This window comes from Macrobrachium nipponense, chromosome 22 (assembly GCF_015104395.2).
Source record: "Macrobrachium nipponense isolate FS-2020 chromosome 22, ASM1510439v2, whole genome shotgun sequence".
NCBI classification, from domain to species: domain Eukaryota; kingdom Metazoa; phylum Arthropoda; class Malacostraca; order Decapoda; family Palaemonidae; genus Macrobrachium; species Macrobrachium nipponense.
This window is the reverse complement of record NC_087213.1, coordinates 11641377-11662778: the sequence shown is the minus strand read 5'-3', so window position 1 is coordinate 11662778 and position 21402 is coordinate 11641377. Positions and strand designations below refer to the sequence as shown.

Here is a 21402-nt window from a genome sequence, read left to right as displayed (position 1 = left end):
ATCAAAATTTCTGAAATCGAACGGAATTCGCTTTAAAAATCCCGAAATCCTGAACTGTCAAAAACCTCCTCATAATTCAGGCCAAATGAAATATGTAAAGGACATTTCGTACCTACGTGTATCTGCAGCTCTTTCTTTTACTTCCTACAACAAGTATTCGTACCCGTTTCAGCACGGCGCATAATTAGCGTTCGCCGAAGACAGATCTAGAGGTGTCTCGGGCGAGTTCTTCCTAACAGGAATTTTTGGGGCGAATTTGACCTGAAAAAGCAGCCTTAGTGACCCTTAAGTGATTTTTTCACTGAGCTCTGGCACCCTTAAAAAGCCGGGATACATTTTTCTGCTTGGGAGGTCTTGGCTAAAAATGTATGTATGTATGTATGTATGTATGTATGTATGTATGTATGTATATATATATATATATATATATATATATAAAACGATGGTTTGAAAAAGCTGTATTCATAAGAATTGGATTAATAATATACCTTATTATCCATAATATACATATATACACATTTATATTATATGTATGTATGTACACAAGCAGATATCCTTATACACAAACACACACACCCATATATATATCATACACACACACACAATATATATATATATAGTGTGTATTATATATATGGGTGTGTGTGTGTGTATGTGGATATTTGCATGTGTACATACATACATAAATATATATGTGTATGTATGTGTATTATGGATAATTAGGTATATTATAAATCCAATTTTTTATGAAAAATACAGCGTTTCCAAACCACCGTTAGATGCTATGGCTATGATCAAATATAGTGTGCCAATCTTCGACTTCATTTTGAGACTATAGATGAAAAATATAAGCGACATCTGTAACAAGACTTTCCTACTAAGCATAATAAATGACACTTGTGAAATTCAATATAGTGTTCCGTCTTTGTCGAGTTGTGATAACAGCATATATAAACCAATCTACAATTTCCCTGTCTGGCTAAACTTGAGGTTATTTACCGACAATATTCTATTTGTACAAGATAACGCTAGAGAAGGAGTCACTTGGAAAATAATGCATCTGGTGGATATTGTTATGGTAATGAAGGTTTCTCTCTCTCTCTCTCTCTCTCTCTCTCTCTCTCTCTCTCTCTCTCTCTCTCTCTCTCTCAGTTATTGAAACTCCACCGCCATAACTTCCCAACCCCCTGTCTCTCTCTCTTTCTTTAAGTTTACTTGAGAATCTTATTAGCTCACGATGGAAACCTTTATTTCAGCTCTCTCTCTCTCTCTCTCTCTCTCTCTCTCTCTCTCTCTCTCCTCTCTCTCTCTCTCAGTTAAATATCTGCTGAGCTGATATGACATTAGGTACCTCATTGCCAACGCTCACTCCCTCTCTTAAATATTTTAAGCCGCGTCTTCAAGTTACTTGATAATCTTATTAACTACACGATATAAATCTCTCTCTCTCTAATTTACAAAAAAAAAAAAACGACAAACTGAAAGACAAACATCGTTGACATCTCTTGACACACTTCGCATTGCAACTCGGAATTCCGGGCGCATTTCTTTCGACACAATAAACAAGAGGGGCGGGCGAACTGGGCGACATCTATCAATCAATTAGCCCCTTTGAGTCTGCTGGAGTTTATGCAACAAAAATTCGCTTCCCCCTTAATTCGGCCCTTAAGGACCCGTTAAAGACGGCCATCTGGTCCTCTGGCGGCCTTGTATTAAGATGCCTCGGCTGTCAGTGACGTTGGGACTTCGAGGGTAATGTGACATCGCGTCTTTTGACATCGAGCAGATGTCAGGGGAAGGAGTACTTTGTTGTTAATGGGCTCTCAGTGATTAGGGGAGAATCACGTTGTCATCAGTGGTTGCAATAACTGGAGGATAATCATGTTGTTATCGGGTACTTCAATAACTGAAGGGAAGACTCGTTGACGTTATTAACTTCAATTAAACAGAAAAAATTATTTTGTATTTAATGACATCAATATCCATCGAGAAAGGGAAATCCGGCTGTTATTGCTGACATCAATAAAATAGAAAAATATATATATGGTAATTAATGCCATAAATATTCACCAAGAAACAAAGCCATTATTATTAATTCTTTCTACATTTATATAAAACTAGTTTTGTTATCAGGAGCACTCGCTTTCATTTTATGAATGACTTAATAATTTAACCGTTCCAAGACCAATAATTAATTACCACTCAGTGCAGTTAATAAAGGAAGAAACAGATAAATGTACAGATTAACATCAAATCAAAAAGCATCGAAAGGACAAAGAAAGAAAAAAAAACAGATAAAAGATAAAGGATGAACAACAAAGAGACAGAGAAGGAATTAATTAGAGAGAAGAGACACGAAATGACAAAGAAATAAAAAGAAAAAAAAAACTAAATGTAAAGAAACGAACAGAGGGGAAAAATATTAATCGGAATTAAAACTCGACATGACATATCAACGACAGATAAACAAAGAGAATGGAAAGATAGGCAAGAAGCAAGAAACGAAGACGTACAAAAGAAGAAAATAAAGATTAGTATGAATTACGGACAGAGAGAGAGAGAGAGAGAGAGAGAGAAGAGAGAGAGAGAGAGAGAGAGAGAGAGAGAGAGGTACTTCTCCGAATGCTTCTACGTCCTATCCCCCACGTTTTCTTCTACCGATTTTTTCGAGGAGGTCGGGTACTTACTGCAGTTGCATCGTCGGAATGCTCTGTGATTTCCAAGCAATGAGTGATGACAGGACATCTCTCTTGAATTTTACGACTATAATAATAATAATAATAATAATAATAATAATAATAATAATAATAATAATAATAATAATAATAATAATAATATTTTATTATTATTATTATTATTATTATTATTATTATTATCATTGCTGTTGTTGATGTACGAAATATATTCATAAATTAAAAGAACTATTAATAATAATAATAATAATAATATAATAATAATAATATAATAATAATAATAATAATAATAATAATAATTATTATTATTATTATTATTATATTATTATTGATTATTATTATATCGTGGTTATTTTAGGGATAAATCAATGTGGGCTTGTGTTTTCTTGTAATGTAATGCAATTGTTAGAGATGAAGATTCAGTTATTATTATTATTATCAATTTTTTATAATTAATAGGGGCTGTAGTATTTTCTTTAACACCATATAATTTTTAAAGTTTGTAGTCTAAATATATTATTATTATTATTAATGTTGTTGGTCAACTCAATATTTTCATAAATTAAATCAAAACTTATCATTATCATTATTGTTGTTTTCGTTGTTCTTGTACCAAATATATTTATAAATTAAATCAATACTATTATGATTATTGCTATAATGATCATAAATATTTATTCTTATTACTCCTGTTGCTGTTGTACCAAATATACTTATAATGCAAAGCATCAAAACTTTTATTATTATCATCATTATATTTATTATTATTATCATTATTATTATTAAACCAAATCCAACAGGCCACCCTGAAGCACCACAGCTGCGTGCAAAAAAAAAAAAAAAAAAAAAAAAAAACAGAAAAAAAAAAAAAAAAAAAAAAAAAAAAAAAAAAAAAAAAAAGGGCAAACATCTGTAACAGCACGAGTAACCTACCACCATACGCGTAACGAGCGTACGAAATTGCCTCATTATGCTCGTTTTAATTGCAAGTAACTACCGCTTACACCCCGTTAATGGGTATCCTTCTCTCGCAATTTATGGATCAATTTCATGAAATATTCATGACCTGGTTGGTCCTCTCTAAGGACTTCTTCACCCCCTCCCTACCCCGTCTCCCTGTGTCCCAAACCTCCGCCCCTCCCCCCCGGGGGGACCTGGGGGGGGGGGGGTGTCCATTTCACGGAAGGATACGGGGAACCACTTTCGACAAGGACTTCATTAGGCAGCGGTCAGTTGGCTGTCTGAGGGAAAAGTTTACTTGGTGCTTTAATAATAATAATAATAATAATAATAATAATGGGGATTATTTTGTGGACTGGAGACATAAACTTTAACGAAAACAATGGCAATAATGTTAACAATCATAACTTAAAGCTAATAGTGAATCCTGTTACATACAACACAAGCTATAAGACTAAGTACAATATTGCTACTGATAACAATTGCAATTCATATTATCAAGTTATATATATATATATTACATGTATAATTTGATGTGAATTATAATTGTTATCAGTCGTAATATTGCCCTAAGTCTTATAGCTAGTGTTTTTTATTATATATATATATATTATATATATATATATATATATATATATATATATATATCTCCAGAAACAAGGTAAATACATAAGAGGCCGACTCTCACCAAACGAGACCACTTTACAGGTAACAGGAGGACTAAAATCTAAAATGGGGCAGCAGGTGTGCATTCCGTTTCCATGTCGAGAGACAGACAGTCGACCTGTCAGAATGGGGCAGAGGGACGGAGGGAGGGAGATCCGTGCTGGCCCCAAAATAGGAGAGTCGGCCGGTCTTTAAATCAGCTACGTGAGAATCCTGTATTGTCAGAATGGTCCATAATGTCACTCTTCTCAGGAAGCGCCACGCGACTAGAATAGCTCGGAAGGAGATCGGGCCTTCTTGGTCCCCGAATGATTCTCTCTCTCTCTTTGCATAAAGGACGATCGCTTGTTTGCGTCTGCGCTCTCGGGGTAGGCGAGTGATGGAGACTTCGAGTCTCTCTTTTTTATCTTACTTTTACATTTTTAATCAAAGGTAGACACAGACAGAAATGGATTGTAATTTTGTTTTGTAATGACTCATTAATTTACACCGATACACACCTTTAATGTTTGGGTGGGTTATCTTTGAGATGCTTTCTTTTCCAATGATTAATTTGCCGTTTTTACTTTATTTTTACATTTCCTAATCAGAGGCAGACAGACAGAGATGGACTGCAATTTTGTTTTGTTACGATTCATTAATTTACACCTATACGCACCGCTAATGTTTGGGATTATCTTTGAGCTATTTTCTTTTCCAATAACTAATCTGCTTTTTATTTTATTTTTACATTTTTTAATCAGGTAGACAGAGAAATGGACTGCAAATTTGTTTTGTAACGACTCATTCATTTACACCGATACACACCGTTAATGTTTGGGGGTTATCTTTGAGCTGTTTTCTTCTTCAATAACTAATTTGATGATGCATTGTGAACAAAATACTGGCCATTTACTCCATTGAAGATTCAAGCTAAAGTTATTTTTGTTTTTCATCGTTTTTTCAGTAACATTAGATGAGCCAAGCGTGAATCAAATATTATTAATCTGGTTTATCATTAATGTTTATTTTTGCAATTATTAGAAACGGATCCGTTATTTCCTTGATAAATGATAGCACATTCTTTTATACATTTTGATAAATATTATTGTAATTCTCAGATTATTAAAAAACGGAAATAAGTGAACACTTCCACTAGATGATACACCTTTAGTCTTCATTCTCTCATTCTCATTTATCAGTTAACCCCGACAAAGAGGTTATGTTTTAGTTTGATTAGTTTGTTAGCAAGATCAATCAGAAATTTACGCGAGCATTTTTCCGAAAATTTTACCACAGGTGGGTCTCGTGACAGGCGAGAAGTGACGAGATTTTGGGAGCGATAGGAATGTAGCTTTTGGTGAAAAAGTGACCAGTAAGGAATGGAATATAAAATTTAGGGGAAAGGCCAAGCACTGGGGCCTGTAAGGTCATTTAGCGCTAAACCGGAAATTGAGAGTAAAAGGTTTCAAAGCTGTGACAGGATGGAACCCCTTGCAGTTGCACTATAAAACTGTTAGGAGATGGTGGAAAGAAAGATAGAGGTACAGTCAAAGGAATGAAACGGGTTGCAGCTAGGTGCCGAAGGAACGCTGAAAAGAACCCTAATTAGCGCCTACAGTGCGCCACGTGAGGTGCCTGACGGCACTACCCCTTTATGGGGTCTTGACCAGCAAGATGGCGTTTGAATTTAGTTACTAGTTAAAAAAAAATATATAAATAAAAATAAAACTAAGAGATAGCATACCTCAGCCAAAGTCAAATTCTTATAGGCACATATTTTTATCGGCCAGAAATGGCCAATGTCGAATTCCTTGACCGGTAACACTGCGTTTAAATCTATACAATTCATCCTTTTTGGCCGATAGAAACATGTGCTTAAGGGGAGCTTTGACTTCGACGGAGGTATGCAATCTCTGTTTTTTTTTATTAGTATTTTTTTTATAATTTTTCCCGACTGGTTGAAGACGGGGCACACCCATGAGTGACGCAGAGATCCGGTGTAAGCGGCATTGCGTCACTATATGACCCGAGAGGCTGGAAGTTGTTAAAAAGTAATAACTTTTTAAAGGTTTTCGTTTGCGACGAATTTGTCCTTTTTTTTTTTTTGGTTAACATCCGGTCACTTAAAATATACTAAGACTGTTTACATTAATCTGAAAAATTTTCTCGCTGTTTGTTTGTAAGTTTGTATGGTGTTTTTACGTTGCAAGGAACCAATGGTTATTCAGCAACGGGACCAACGGCTTTACGTGACTTCCGAACCACGTCGGGAATGAACTTCTATCACCAGAAATACACATCTCTCACACACCTCAATGGAATTCCCGAGAGTCGAACTCGAAGGCTACCGAGATGGCACGCCAATACCATACCGACCACGCCACTGACGCGCTTACAAAGTTTCACGTTGTACTGAACTAATTTTTTTATGAAATGATATCGAACTAACAGCTCTTCACCTATACCACTGTTCCTTCTTACTCCTAAGATTTCGGTTGTAGGCGCTTTCTTCCCAGTTTGGCGACGATATTACATAAAAGAATGAATAAATAAATGACGCTGAAACATGTGCATAGATAAATATATCCCCTTGAATTACATTTAGTCATTCACCGTGATACCCTTTCTCAAGGTTGGTTGGTTTTATAAAGTTCAGGTGTAACACCAAGCACTGGGGCAGCAAAGGCCATTCAGCGCTTACCCTCTCTCAAGGTCTAAAGCTCTTTCCAATCGCGCTGAAGACATAATCTTAACGGATTAGGAAATGCCAGTTTGATGTGTTTAAATGAAAACTACTATATTATATATATCTATTGCTCTTAATAGTCTTAATCGGTAGCCGATGTACCACAATCATTTTCGGGTAATTGTTACTGACAGGTAGCTACTATGCAGTAATTAATTCAGAGCGCCAACTGGTAGCTACTACGGAATAATTGTTTCTGCGTACAAAATATAATTAATTTGTAGCTGGTGTATCATTACGGCTGTTGTACCATAACTGCTCTCGAGCAAAAATAACTAATGTGTACCTGCAGGATCGAAATTAATTAGCAAAAATTGCTAATTATTTTTTTTTCTTCGAAGACCAGGTATTTCTAACTGGATGCTGATGTAGTCTTGAAGTTGTTTTTGGACTAACAGGTGCCTGAACTCTTAGTTGCTGCGTAGAATTTATTTTTTTTTTTTATTACTTAACAGTCACTGTATCACTATCATTTTCCATATCTAAATCTTCTAAAAACCTTTAGCCACTTTCTTGATTCAGAGATTTGTGGCCGGCGTTTCTATTTTTATATGATTTTTATTTTTTTTCTTGACTAATCTTTCAACTCGTGATTACTGAAAAAAAATGAGAGACGTTTCACCATCACCCTGTCGTGAAATGATGAGGAGATAAAAACGAAAGGAAAGTGCCTTTGAAACCGCAAAAGAAACAATAAACGCAATGTTTTACTTTTCCCTCCTCTATTTCGTTCATATTTCCTCCATTTCTCGAGTTGCTGCATTTGCTCTCAAATGGAACGAACTAAACCACATTTCCACGAAAAGGCATTTCTTCGTTCAGTAAATTCCTTATGAAATTTCCGATAACATTATGGTGCAATTTCAGCTGCTCTTTCATGAATTTCAGTGAGGATATTCTTTCATTTTAGCTAGACCCAGACACGGTAAAATTTTTTTTTTACCAAATTGCTGCCAATTATAGCGTTACTTTTACAGTATGGTATGGATGACATTATATCCTAAAGCCTCTCTCTCTCTCTCTCTCTCCAAGATACGTCCTTAGTTATTGCAAGTTGCAATTTAATATCTGGCAACAAAAAGTTACTTTTACAGAATGGCCGACGTTATAATATCCTAGAGCAATCATTCGCTCTCTCTCTCTCTCTCTCTCTCTCTCTCTCTCTCTCTCTCTCTCTCGAAAAGCCGTCTTAAATTGCGCCTCCCAATAGCCACTCCGTCATCATTCGTTTCGTCTGTCATTTACATAATGGTGGACCCATCTATTTCTCTATCCATTATCCGTTGTCCTCCAGTCCACAATCTTCCACACGGAGGAAAAGAATGCCCACTACCTTACTGTCCAGGATTGGGGTTCTCTAAGCGAGGTTCGAGACCACCGGGGGTTAGCAGGGGTTAAATTGTATTTTCTTTCATGAAATGGTTTTCTTAAAACGCAGTGTGAATCCTGCGCGATCTACCTTGTGTGCGGAGGCATAAGGCCGGTATAAGGTATCGTTATTATCATTAACTATGCCAGTTCTCAATGACATTATTCTCCTAAGCCAGTTCTAAATGACATTACTCTCAATTTTTTAAATGCTAGGGTACAGGTCACCGATGTCATAGAACTGAAGCGATTATAGAATTTAGGCCAATGGCCAAGCGCTGGGACCTATGAGGACGCCATTCGGCGCTAAAAGGAAAACCGAGATTAAAAATCCTTGAAAGGTGTAACAGGAGGACAACCTCGCAGTTGCACTTTGAATAGATTTTCAGAACGTGGAAAATAAGGTGGAAGAAAGAGAATATGAAAGGATGTGCGGTAAAAGGAATGATAGGGGTAGCAGCAAAGGGTCGAAGGAACGCTGCAGAGAACCTTAAGTAATGCCTACAGTGCACAGATGAGGTGCACTGACGGCACTATCCCCCTACTAGGAACGGTGTCATGACTCAGGGCCACTACCTAACTTGCAACATGAATAATGAAATGAACAAGTGCAACGGGGTCTGCCTTATTACTAATACCTTCTCTTTACTTTATTCACCTAAAACCTTACAGGCTAACTATCTTTTGTTTGTTTGTTTGCATGGTGTTTTTACGTTGCATGGAACCAGTGGTCATTCAGCAAGGGCTTTACATGACTTCCGAACCACGTCGAGAGTGAACTTCTATCACCAAAAATACACTACTCTTGCATCTCAACGGAATGCCCGGGAATCGAACTCGCGGCCACCGAGGTGGCAAGCCAAGACCATACAGATCACGCCACTGAGGCGCCTTATACCTATCTTCCTCATCCTCTCCTTATACAAGACCATTCCAGCAAGGAGAGGGCACTTGAACAAATTTACGATAAATTAAAAGGTAAATATATATAAGAGAGCCAGATTGGGCGGATTCAGTCAGACATATCCTAAAACTTGCCTTATTGATTCGATGTTGATGTGTATAAGCATCGGATTTCCCTCAAGTAGATGTTCGCAGATTATATGCAAATATAAAAAAATATGATCATGATAGATAACTATGCTCGTACACATATATCATCCTTGAATCGTACATGGGTATAGATCATTTTTATGCATATAATATGTATGTATATATATATATATATATATAATATATATATATATATATATATATATATATAATATATATTTATATATGAAGAATCTACTGGTCATTTTTACCAGATAGATGTGAAATTCTTTGCTCTTTTTTTTTGGATACGCTTGTCGAAGTTGGAGCTCAAGGCTTTGTAGTGACAAGCGTATCCAAAAAATAGCAAAGAATTTCAGAAATTAAAAGGACATTGTGGCTATTACAATTTCATATGTATATATAATTTATAATATACATATATATAATATATATATATATATACAATATATATATATATATATATATATATATATATATATATATATATATATATATATATATATATATCCGTATATCCGTTTCTTTCAACACTGGACGGCTCCGGATAAAATACAACAAAAAATTCTCTGACATTCATATTTTAATTTTGCAATATAAATGAGAGCAGATGACGTTACGTCTTTATAGAGTTGCAATACTAGGCTGTCTCTATAATGATCAGAGTAGGAACGTCCGATTGCTGATAACGTGATAAGCATATCATATATATACCACCAAACTGATTATCAGCTCTTCTAGGGCTGGCCCGAAGGATTAGATATTTTTACGTGGCTAGGAACCAGCTTATTGTGGGATCCGAACCACATCGAGAATTTAATTTCTAACACCAGAAATAAATTCCTCTGATTTCGAGTTGGCACAGCGGGGGATCGAACCCCGACACTGAGATCAGTAGTCGTGCACGTAACCGACTCTTCCCACGAGGAACTCGTTAGCGGGTTAGATTTCTTTCAATGACCCGGAAGCTGTCAAGATTTACATTCGTTTTCCACATACGTACATACATACACATATATGTGTATGTAAATTTAATACATACATATATATATATATATAATATATATATATATATATATATATATATATATATACCTATATACTTAATAAAAGTTCGTACGCCTGCACTTGCTTCTTCTAAACGAGTGCTTCAATTTGCCTCAGGTTGCGAGGATAAACGGCCAAAAGCGGAGGAAGATAATTAAAAAGTGCCTGGAGGCCTTCAAGGTCTTTTCCATATTGGAATATATACGGCCGGGTTTGTCTGACTAGTGAACAAAAGGTTAAGAGTAAAAACTGCCTTAAAATCACCTGGAGTGATCATGGGAAGACGCAACTTCGTAGTTACAAATTACTATCATTATAAATAATAGTGGTTGCTTATTACTATCATTAGAATAATAGACTAAGTTGAATCGATTCTGACATCAAATCCACGACGGATGAATCAGATAAAGCTCGCAGGGTCGTTTCCGAGTTGATCAGTCAGTTTGCATTCGTATCAGAGAGGCAATAAATTCATTCTCTCGTTAATAAAAAAAAATAGAATTAAAGAGAGAGAGAGAGAGAGAGAGAGAGAGAGAGAGAGAGAGAGAGAGACGCCATAGTTCATCATCTGAGGCAATACATTCATTCTCTCATTAAGTAAAAAAATCAAATTAAAAGAGAAAGAGAAAGACGCCATATATAGTTAATCCTCTGAGAAAATACATTCATTCTCTCTTTAATAAAAATAAAATGAGAGAGAGAGAGAGAGAGAGGTGGCCGGTTTGTTGGTGGTTACTTTAGAAACTTTAGATTAAACTGAACCCTTTGCCGGAGAAACATAACTTAAGGCTGCTATTATGTATGATAGGCGTTGGAGAAGTTAGAAGGTTTTGCATGGACCTGTGGACTCTAGCAACCAACAGAGAAGTCTATAGAGAGAGAGAGAGAGAGAGAGAGAGAGAGAGAGAGAGAATGATGGGTGTGTTGGTGATTGGGTTAGAAACTTTGGATTAAGCTGAACCCACTGGTATAGAGTGGATACTATATCTATGGCTGAATCCTTTGCCATGACAAACACATCCTATAGGCGGCTACATTACGTATGATAGGCGTTGAAAATGTTGAGAGAGAGAGAGAGAGAGAGAGAGAGAGAGAGAGAGAGAACAAGGGCTCCCCAGGTTAACCAGCTGGTGTGTGCGGTCACCCGCAGGCATTGGTGACCACCATCACCACAACCCCGGGTCGCCTTTGCCACAGCCCGCTCTGCTTCTGGTGGTGTCCGTGCTCCTCTTTTGCCGAATTACCGGCCGGGCGAGATAAGGACCAAGATAGCTAATTGCAAGCTTGTCCATGAACACCGAGGGGCTCGGGGTGAGGGAGGAGCTATAGGGAGGGGAGGAGTCAGGTGAGGGGGAGGGGGATATGGATGGCGGTAGAGACACTAGTTCGGCGACTACAAAGGAGGTAAAAGAACTTTGCTGGAAGGAAGATCTTCATTAGTTTCCATTAAAACATTTAATTAAAAAAGTTTTTTCTTATTTTTGAAGAAAAGCCTAAGCGTTTCAAAATAGAATCAAAATGTTAAAAATAATGCACATTGATTTTCTTGCCTAGTCTGGTAACCTACAAAAGCAATAGTGATGGTAATAACGAGACAATTTCATTAATTCTCTCTCTCTCTCTCTCTCTCTCTCTCGCCCTCCAATTAGTTCCTCGTTGGATGAGTGGTTTTCGCGCCCGGCTACCAACCCGGTGGTCCGAAGTTTGATTCACGGCTCGGCCGACGCGGAATCAGAGGAATTTATTTCATGGTGATAGAAATTCATTTCTCGAAATAACGTGGTTCGGATCCCACAATAACCTGTAGGTCCCATTGCTAGGTGACCAATTGGTTCCTAGCCACGTAAAAATATCTAATCCTTCGGGGCAGCCCTAGGAGAGCTGTTAATATGTTCAGTAGTCTGGTTAAATTAAGATATACTTAACTTTTCTACCTCCACTTGGTGAATAAAAGATTTGTCTAAACTTCAACCTACATCTAACAGACTATTCATTTTGATTTTCATCCCAAATATAACATACACACATACATAATACAATATATGTGTACATATAAATTATATATATATATGTTTGTGTGTGTGTGTGTGTGTGTGTGTGTGTGACAAGTCCTGTTTCAGAGCATTAGGCCACACGGCATAATATTGCCATTTCCATATACATATTTATAATAACGATTCAATCCCCACGGACAAGGCGATCCATCTTGCAAAATTCTATTATGGCCGCTATCATTTTTACAACGATCCATCTTGCAAATCTTATTGAAATTCTGACAAATTCCTTTTATATTCAGCCTCGTTATCTCAAATCTCACCCCCGCCCCCGCCCCCTCCCCCACCCGCCCCAAGCATCTTCACGCTGGATCACCCATCATCAGTGACAACAACCGCCCTCAACACCATAAGAGGAGAGTAATCGGTAGCTTCTCAGTTTTCCTCAGTATAACATAACTTCTCATTTTTTAATTTATTTATTTATTCTTTTTCTTAGAAAATGAATATTTTAAATCACGCAGCAGCAGCGAACTACAACGCCAAAATTATACTCGCAAAACTAAGTCTCATGCATTCAGTTGCTCATCAGTCTTTTGTACTACGTTTCATCCAAATACACATACACACACACACACACACACACACACACACACACACACACACACATATATATATATATATATATATATATATATATATATATATATATATATATATATATATGTATATATAACTGGATCAAGAAAGTTTGGAATGTGATAAATCCATAAATAAAGGTATAAGCCACGAAGGAAAAATCTGTTATTTATGTTTCCTTTGTGCCTTATACCTTTACATATATATATATTATACATATATATATATATATATATATATATATATATATATATATATATATATATATCCTCAAATCCACGATAGAAGGTGAGTGAAACTGGGACTTTGAACAAGTACTTTCGTAGTTTGTTTGTTTGTATGGTGTTTTTACGTTGCATGGAACCAGTGGTTATTCAGCAACGGGACCAACGGCTCTACGTGACTTCCGAACCACGTCGAGAGTGAACTTCTATCATCAGAAATACACATCTCTAACACCTACAATGGAATGCCCGAGAATCGAACTCGAGGCGACGGAGGTGGCAGGTCAAGACCATAACTATCTCGCCACTGAGGCGCTTAATATCGTAGTTTATTTCTACATTCTATATTATAGAAATAAACTACGAAAGTACTTGTTCAAATTCCCAGTTTCACTCACCTTCTATCGTGGATTTAAAAATATTCTCAAGCACGTGTTCCCTCGTGCTACATTGTATGTATGTATGTATGTATGTATGTATGTATGTATATATATATATATATATATATATATATATATATATATATATATATATATCTAATTAGAGAAATATATGGTTGCTCTCTCGATTTGCTAATATTCTTCGGGACATTTTCTAGTCATATTTTTATCTCATTTATTTAAAATGATATTAATGTTGTTGTAAATTAAGTTCTTCTGTCTGATGAAAAGGCTTGTAATGTAACAATAAAATTTTTTTCCTTTTCGATAGGCGAGACGCGGGGATGGGGGTAGGGGGGGGGAGAGAATATCGAGTAAATTATCCACATGAAATAACTCATGTTTGTGGACTACTTGATTATATTTTACCCTTAGTTATCACTTTATTATTGTATTACTTTGTTCTTATTTTAAATTTACGATCTCTGAAATAAGTTGTCTTAGGAAACCGATACCTGATGGCAATATTACTTCAATGACCATAAAATGAAACGCAATATGAACAAATCTATGAATCAACGCGTATTATTATTATTATTATTATTATTATACTAGCTACATGCTGATGAGAAAAACATAATAAGAAGAATTGAGAAGATTCTATATAAATTAATTGCTGTTGAAATAGCTATAATATTAAATGATACTGCCCTCAAAGAAGGCCTCCTCCTACTACTACTACTACTTCTACTACTACTACTACTACTAATAATAATAATAATAAAGTTAAAACTGGCAACTCCTCCACGAACAATAATAATCTTGAATCTGACGATAACGATCAGACGGCAAAAGATAAAAGAAAAACAATTATTAAGGATAAAGCCAAAATATATATATATATATACTCGAAAACAGCAAAGGTGAAATAAATTTCAGGCTTACACGACATTTGAAAGGCGGGAATTGTAGCGCAATGGTCGGGAGTTGCACTTTTGACCAAGATCTTCACAAAGCGCAAGTCATAAAAGTGATCCCAAAACGCTTTCTGTTAAATGAGTTACAAAGGAACTGTAAATTGACCTTTCCAATTTTGTATATATATGTGTATAATATACACACATATATAAATAATGTATGTATGTATGCTTGCTTTGTGTTTTCTATAGCTTATTATTATCATCATCATCATTATTATTTTGGTCTATCACAGTCCTCCAATTCGACTGGGTGGTTTTTATAGTGTGGGGTTCCGGGTTGCATCCTGCCTCCTTAGGAGTCCATCACTTTTCTTACTATGTGTGCCGTTTCTAGGATCACACTCTTCTGCATGAGTCCTGGAGCTACTTCAGCCTCTAGTTTTTCTAGATTCCTCTTCAGGGATCTTGGGATCGTGCCTAGTGTTCCTATGATTATGGGTACAATTTCCACTGGCATATCCTATATCGTTCTTATTTCTATTTTCAGGTCTTGATACTTATCCATTTTCAGGGATCTTGGGATCGTGCCTAGTGTTCATATTATTATTATTATTATTATTATTATACTGCTGTTCATGTTGTGCATTTTAACGGCTGAGTGTACGGACAGCCGCTTACAGTATCATCTAAACATATCTTGACGTAGGGGATTATCAGGGGAGTCGATCAATGAGTGCAACACTTAATCCTCTTTTTTTTTCTTTTTTTTACTGCTATGAATCGATATCGGCAACGGCCAAGCAACAGCTATTATAGAACTAGATGAAAAGGAAAAGACCGTGACACATCTCTCAGGAGGAGGAAGCATATGGGAATAAAGGAAAATCAGAGGAACATAGGAATTTCCAGAGCTTAGGGATCGGAGAGATAAATCTTAAGTTTTAGTTGGGGCTATTATTTTGACAATGTCAAAACTAAGTATACTGATCTTTAAACTGCGCATACCATCATAATTTCCATACTGACTTCTCGCGTTTAGACACTGGCTTTTCACGTTTAGTAAAATTCGAGGTTCGTCAGAGCTTGTTGAATTTTTACATCTTCCACGTTACAAAATTCTGAGTGACACTTAAAATGTAACAACAATCAGAGCAATAATGTGAATATGGAATATCTGATGTCCTCGACAACTGATACATTTAGGTAATGCAGCCGTATCGCCAAAAATTGCAGACCGAACACATCAGAATGTAGAATTTAGGCCAAAGGCCAAGAGCTGGAACCTAAGAGGCCATTCAGCGCTGAAACAGAAATTGTAAGTAAAAATGTCTGAAAAGTTTAACAGAAGGAAAACCTCGCAGTTGGCCTATAATCAATTGTTAGGAGAGAGCGGAAATTGAGAAGGATGGAAGAGATTATGAATGGAGGTACAGTAAAAGGAATGAAAGGGGTTGCAGGTAGGGGCCGAAGGGACGCAGCAAAGAACCTTCAGTAATGCCTGCAGTGCACCGCAAGAGGTGTACTGACGGCCCTAAAAAAATAATTAAGATGGCAAGTCCTGATCTTGAGGTCGTACCACTGCCTTCATTCCAGATGCTTATATGAGGGCCAAAGGCGAGAGTTCTAGTCCCGGGCTGGACGACGGCGGGAGTTCGCAAAATCCCGGCAATAATCGCCGAAGGTCAACGAGGAAGGTTACATACAAAGCGTGGCGTTTACGAACGATGATAGAAAGGAGACGTACTGACTAAAGCAGCAATCGCGTTATCTAATCGGAAAGCGACAGGGAACACACTTTGGCCAAAATGACAATTCCTGTAGCGATAAGGGTGTACTGAGACAGCGAGAAAGACTGAGATTGTTATGGCTCACAGCGGCACACAAACTCACACACACAATATCTACAGTAATTGCACACTGCGGAACTTGATTAAAATTACGCTGAGAATAGGTGTTTTTTCCATTTTCAATTATTCAACTCGGCGTAAAAAAAAAAAAAAAAAAAAAAATTTACACTAACGTAGGTGGAAGTCTCAAATTTACAATGAGCAAGTAAGGATACAATGCTTGTATGTATGTGAGAAATACATACATATAAACATACCTACATGAATCTATAAACACACACACACAATATATATATATATGTATATATATGATCGACGTATACATTTTTGTCACATTATTATTCAGAAGATGAATCCCATTCATATAGAAAAAGCCCACTGGGGCATTACCTTGAAATTCAAGTGGCTTTTTTAGCCATAAATATCCAGCCACAAATATCATTTAACATCCAGTTCACAATACTTCAGAAACACCTTAGATCCAGTGGTCACAGACACACTGTCTATCGTCGTTTCTAAACTAGGCAATGGTTTGATTCATACCGGTAACGAAACACTTATCAGTTGTAATTCCCTTGGATGCAAGTTATTCCCAAATATTGTAAACTGGATATCAACGGGATTAGTGAAGTCAAACATAAACTTAAACACAAACTCACGCACATACAATCCCCCCCTTACACACAAGACGAGCGCGCACTCACTAAATATAACATATGAGTGTGTGTGTGTGTGTTTGTGCATATAGATGAAGAACCTTATATAAAGACGAAGCACTAATCAAATCAACTCTATAACTTGTCGCCAGCGTAATATAAGAACTATTAACTGAGGAGGAACTTGCCTGCTACTTAATTTGAGATTATCGTCTCTTCAGCATTAACACTTAAGTGTATTATTATATGCAAATTATTCTGATAATTTTACATCGATTGTAACACAAAACATAAAAAAACAATTGAAACCTCATCTCTCTTAATAAGCCCATTAATATATAATATGAATTGGTTCCAATGAATAAGTGATGTTTGTCATCTTATAAACTACCTTACGATTTTCGTTATCTTAATGAAACATAGAGAGAGAGAGAGAGAGAGAGAGAGAGAGAGAGAGAGAGAGAGAGAGAGAGGATAAACTTAATATAGAACACACTTTTTCTTTCGTAACAATAACATTATTTTAAATAAGAAATTTATTCAAAAATGGTCGAACAGGATCAGAAACTCATAACATAAAAGCTATGAAAAGTTATCCTTACTACATTTGGTTTATGTTTCCCGGTACCAACTGACAAATTCGATTCTCGGCGCCAGTAAAGGATGCTCATAAAAATGCACCAATGAAGTATAGAAAAATAGGGTTACATATCCTTGGAAATCCGATGCCAACGTAAGCATATTCCTACATCAAACATTAAAGATGGCGGAAAGGGATAATCTTGGGTCAGCCGTCACCTAACCTTGACCCTATGGTCTGACTTCTGGAGGAATCTTCGATTTTGTTTACCTGCACTACACACACACACACACACACCCACCCACCCACCCACACACACACACACACACACACACATATATATATATTATATATATATATATATATATATATATATATATATATTATATATATACATAGATTTATATAAAATATATGTGTCTGTGTATTCATATACATTTATATAAACATGCACATATATAGTATGTATATATATACTATAATATATATATATATATATATATATATATATATATATATATATATATAGTATATATATATAATATATATGTATGTGTGTGTGTTTGTACTATATATATATGTAGATATATATATATATATATATATATATATATTATCATATATATATATATATATATATATATATATATATCCAATATTTTTCAAAAAGTGTTGATATTCTCTTAGAACAGCATAAAAGGACTCCAGTTCGCAAGGTAAGATTAAAACATAAAATTATGTATAAAAAAATGAAAAATGAAAGTGTACGGTTCATACACACACGCTGGTATATACTACTACCTAATATTCTGGGTTTAAAACTTGAACGATATCTTTTTTTTAATTTTATTCCGTTACGTCGTTAAACCAGATGTGCAATTCTTAAATTTAAAAATATCTAATTTCAATAATTGATTAATTACGTAATTAGAAGGATTGACACAGCAAGTTCATTATAACGCCCCCTAGACTATTTTGGTTTTGACATCGTTCGGCAAGAGGTGAAGTGAAATAGAAACATGATAAATTCTAGTTTTCAGTCATAGTCCTATAATTTTCTGTTAACACCCGCAGTCCTATAATTTTATATTTGTCTCAATAGTTCGGTAATATCTTTTTTCGTTTTTCCAAAAAGTTCATTTCACTGTTGACACAACACTTTATCCATAGCCTATCCCAAATTTGAGTCTCACAAAATTCGTCCTGTTAGCCCTGACATCTTGCTAAAAATATTAATCATACTATCCTCACATCCTTTCGATGCCTTAATTTACTAACGACATATTAAAAATGAAATAACTCCACATTCAGACAGAAATAACTACCACAAATACTCACCATCAATGGCGGAAACTAATCCGACGAGTATGGCCACAAACACAAACTCCATTAACAAACTGAGAGAATCAAACGTTCTCATCCTGTCTTCATTGGAATCCCGTTGCAATTTCACATATTAAATCCACAGTATCCAAGTAAAACCAAAAATCATCCCAAGTGCAAATGAGAACTTCACGTAAAAAAAACTTCATGCATCAGAGTGCCTGGGTTCGCTCCACTGTGGAGAGACGTACATCCTCCTTCGACGCCGTCCGAACGATAACTGAAGTGAACAGTGAGTCTGTCTGAGTCTGAGAGACTGAGACTGAGACAGAGTGAGTGAACAGTCAGTTGAGAGTAGTGGTACTAACGGTCGGCCAATCGCTACTCAAATGCCGACTGAGATGGTGTATACCTTCTCTCGTATTTTTTTTCTCTCTCTTTTTTTCGAGCACTTTCATTACTACCTGCAATACCGTGTCAGTGAGACCAGAGCGACAGAAAGACATTTAATGTAGCTAATTAGAAATCATCTTGAGTAATTGGTCTATATCATCATGACATTAAAGATGTTGGGGGTATCAGAGAGAGGTCATCTTGAATAGTAATATGCTGTGTTTCAGCCTACGGCCAAATACAAGTGCAGAATTCAAATGCAAAAGAGAGAGAACAAAACCTATTAGTAAGATCTGAAAAGTGGTAAAACTGTACGAATGTTAATAATACACATGGTACAAACATCGGCGTATCATTAGCTATAGGTCACTACCAATATATAGCACTCGTTGAAATCGACCTGCCTGTTGAGAGTGAGAGCAGTTTATTGCAACTAAATTATCCAGATATCACTGATGCCTTATTCAACAGTGAGTCATAATAATATTGCATGCATTTTTACTACGAAGCTTCTGTCAATCATTGCCATAGCAATTAATACCACCGCAAAGGAACAATAATTTCTTTCGGTTAAAGCAATAATAGTGCCAAGTTATAAGACTCTAATCCCACTTTATATCAGCCTAAAGTTTTAATCCTCATTTTATGGTTAAATGGCTAAGCAATTTCTACAAGCATTGTAAGTATCAACTTATTTCCATATCTTTTGTCACTAATTATCAACATTTACAGATATCTTCAGAAATGTTTGCATTACACAGAGAAGCAAAATTAATCCATTCTTTTCGTCTATATCTACATTAGACACCAGAGTGAGAAATAGACGAGTTTACCATGTCTAACACGGAAGCCTGTGTTAGACGATTATGATTATTACCTATAGAATTATTTTATTATACTTGTGAGAATATTTAAGATACAAGCCAAAGCTATTGACTATAGCAGACAAGTTAACCTGTCTACTGCCGATAAGGGTCTTTTCATTCAAAGCTACATGGTTATGGTTACGGGATGTTTCAGGAGCAAGAGCCCGTGCTGGCACGTAGCCAGTTCAATCAACAACAGTTTCATGATTTAATGAGTTATGTTCGAGGTTCTGGCTCTTTATAACGGTTTGATGTTTGACACTTATAGATTAGTTTGCATTTATATATTAGTATCTTTATTACTTTTGATGTTAGACTTTCATGTGCCACATTAAAGTAGCGCCTTTGTTTATTTGTTTCGCATTTGAATAACAATACTAATACTAGGGCAGCAGCTTTGTTCTCGACAGCTCTCGTCTTATATATATTTTATGTATATTTAAACTGACATCATTGTGGATTTCTTCATCAATAATAATGATAACAATTATAATATCAATTGCAAGTGTATTCAAATGCACTTCAGAACGTTATACATGACTGTAAGCCTAGTTAGTATACCACAGTTATTCAAATACACTCAGTTTCTGCGATTATCGATAATTCATCTAACTATTTATTCGTCAGCAGATTTCCGTTTCTCATGGAAAGTCTTTCTCAACCGTCAAGTGGCGACGGAGGTATCTAGAGACCCCCATCGTCACAATGGGTGAGGAAAGGAAATTCTTGCCTCTCATGAATGTCGGAGTCCGGGAAGAGCAACATGCAGGCGAGAGCACACTCAAGAACACGTATGTTTTGTGAGTCATTGTGCTTGTGATTTCCAATGAATGTAACACACACACACGCGTACATACGTATATTGGTATGTGTGATGAAATTTTGCATTAACGTGAATATTTAATAACGCACACATATAGTATTTATAGTACTATATCGCACACATATAGTATTTATAGTACTATAAGTGAGTGTACAGGGGTGTGGCTGTGATGAAATTTTGCATAGCCTGAATATTTAAGGAGCTGATATTTGAATATAACAGATAAAGAGACTAGAGAGGGT

At 35.9% G+C, this 21402-nt stretch overlaps 1 protein-coding gene across 1 annotated transcript in view; it reads right to left on the bottom strand.

Moving 5' to 3' along the window:
* Positions 1-19414, bottom strand: part of LOC135198490 (roundabout homolog 3-like) — a 32586-nt gene extending 13172 nt beyond the window's left edge. The window contains exon 1 of the mRNA XM_064226086.1: positions 19094-19414. Within this exon, the coding sequence (XP_064082156.1) occupies positions 19094-19175 (82 nt within the window). The 5' untranslated portion in view covers positions 19176-19414. The remainder of the gene's footprint in view (positions 1-19093) is intronic.
* Between the last annotated feature and the right edge of the window lie 1988 nt (positions 19415-21402).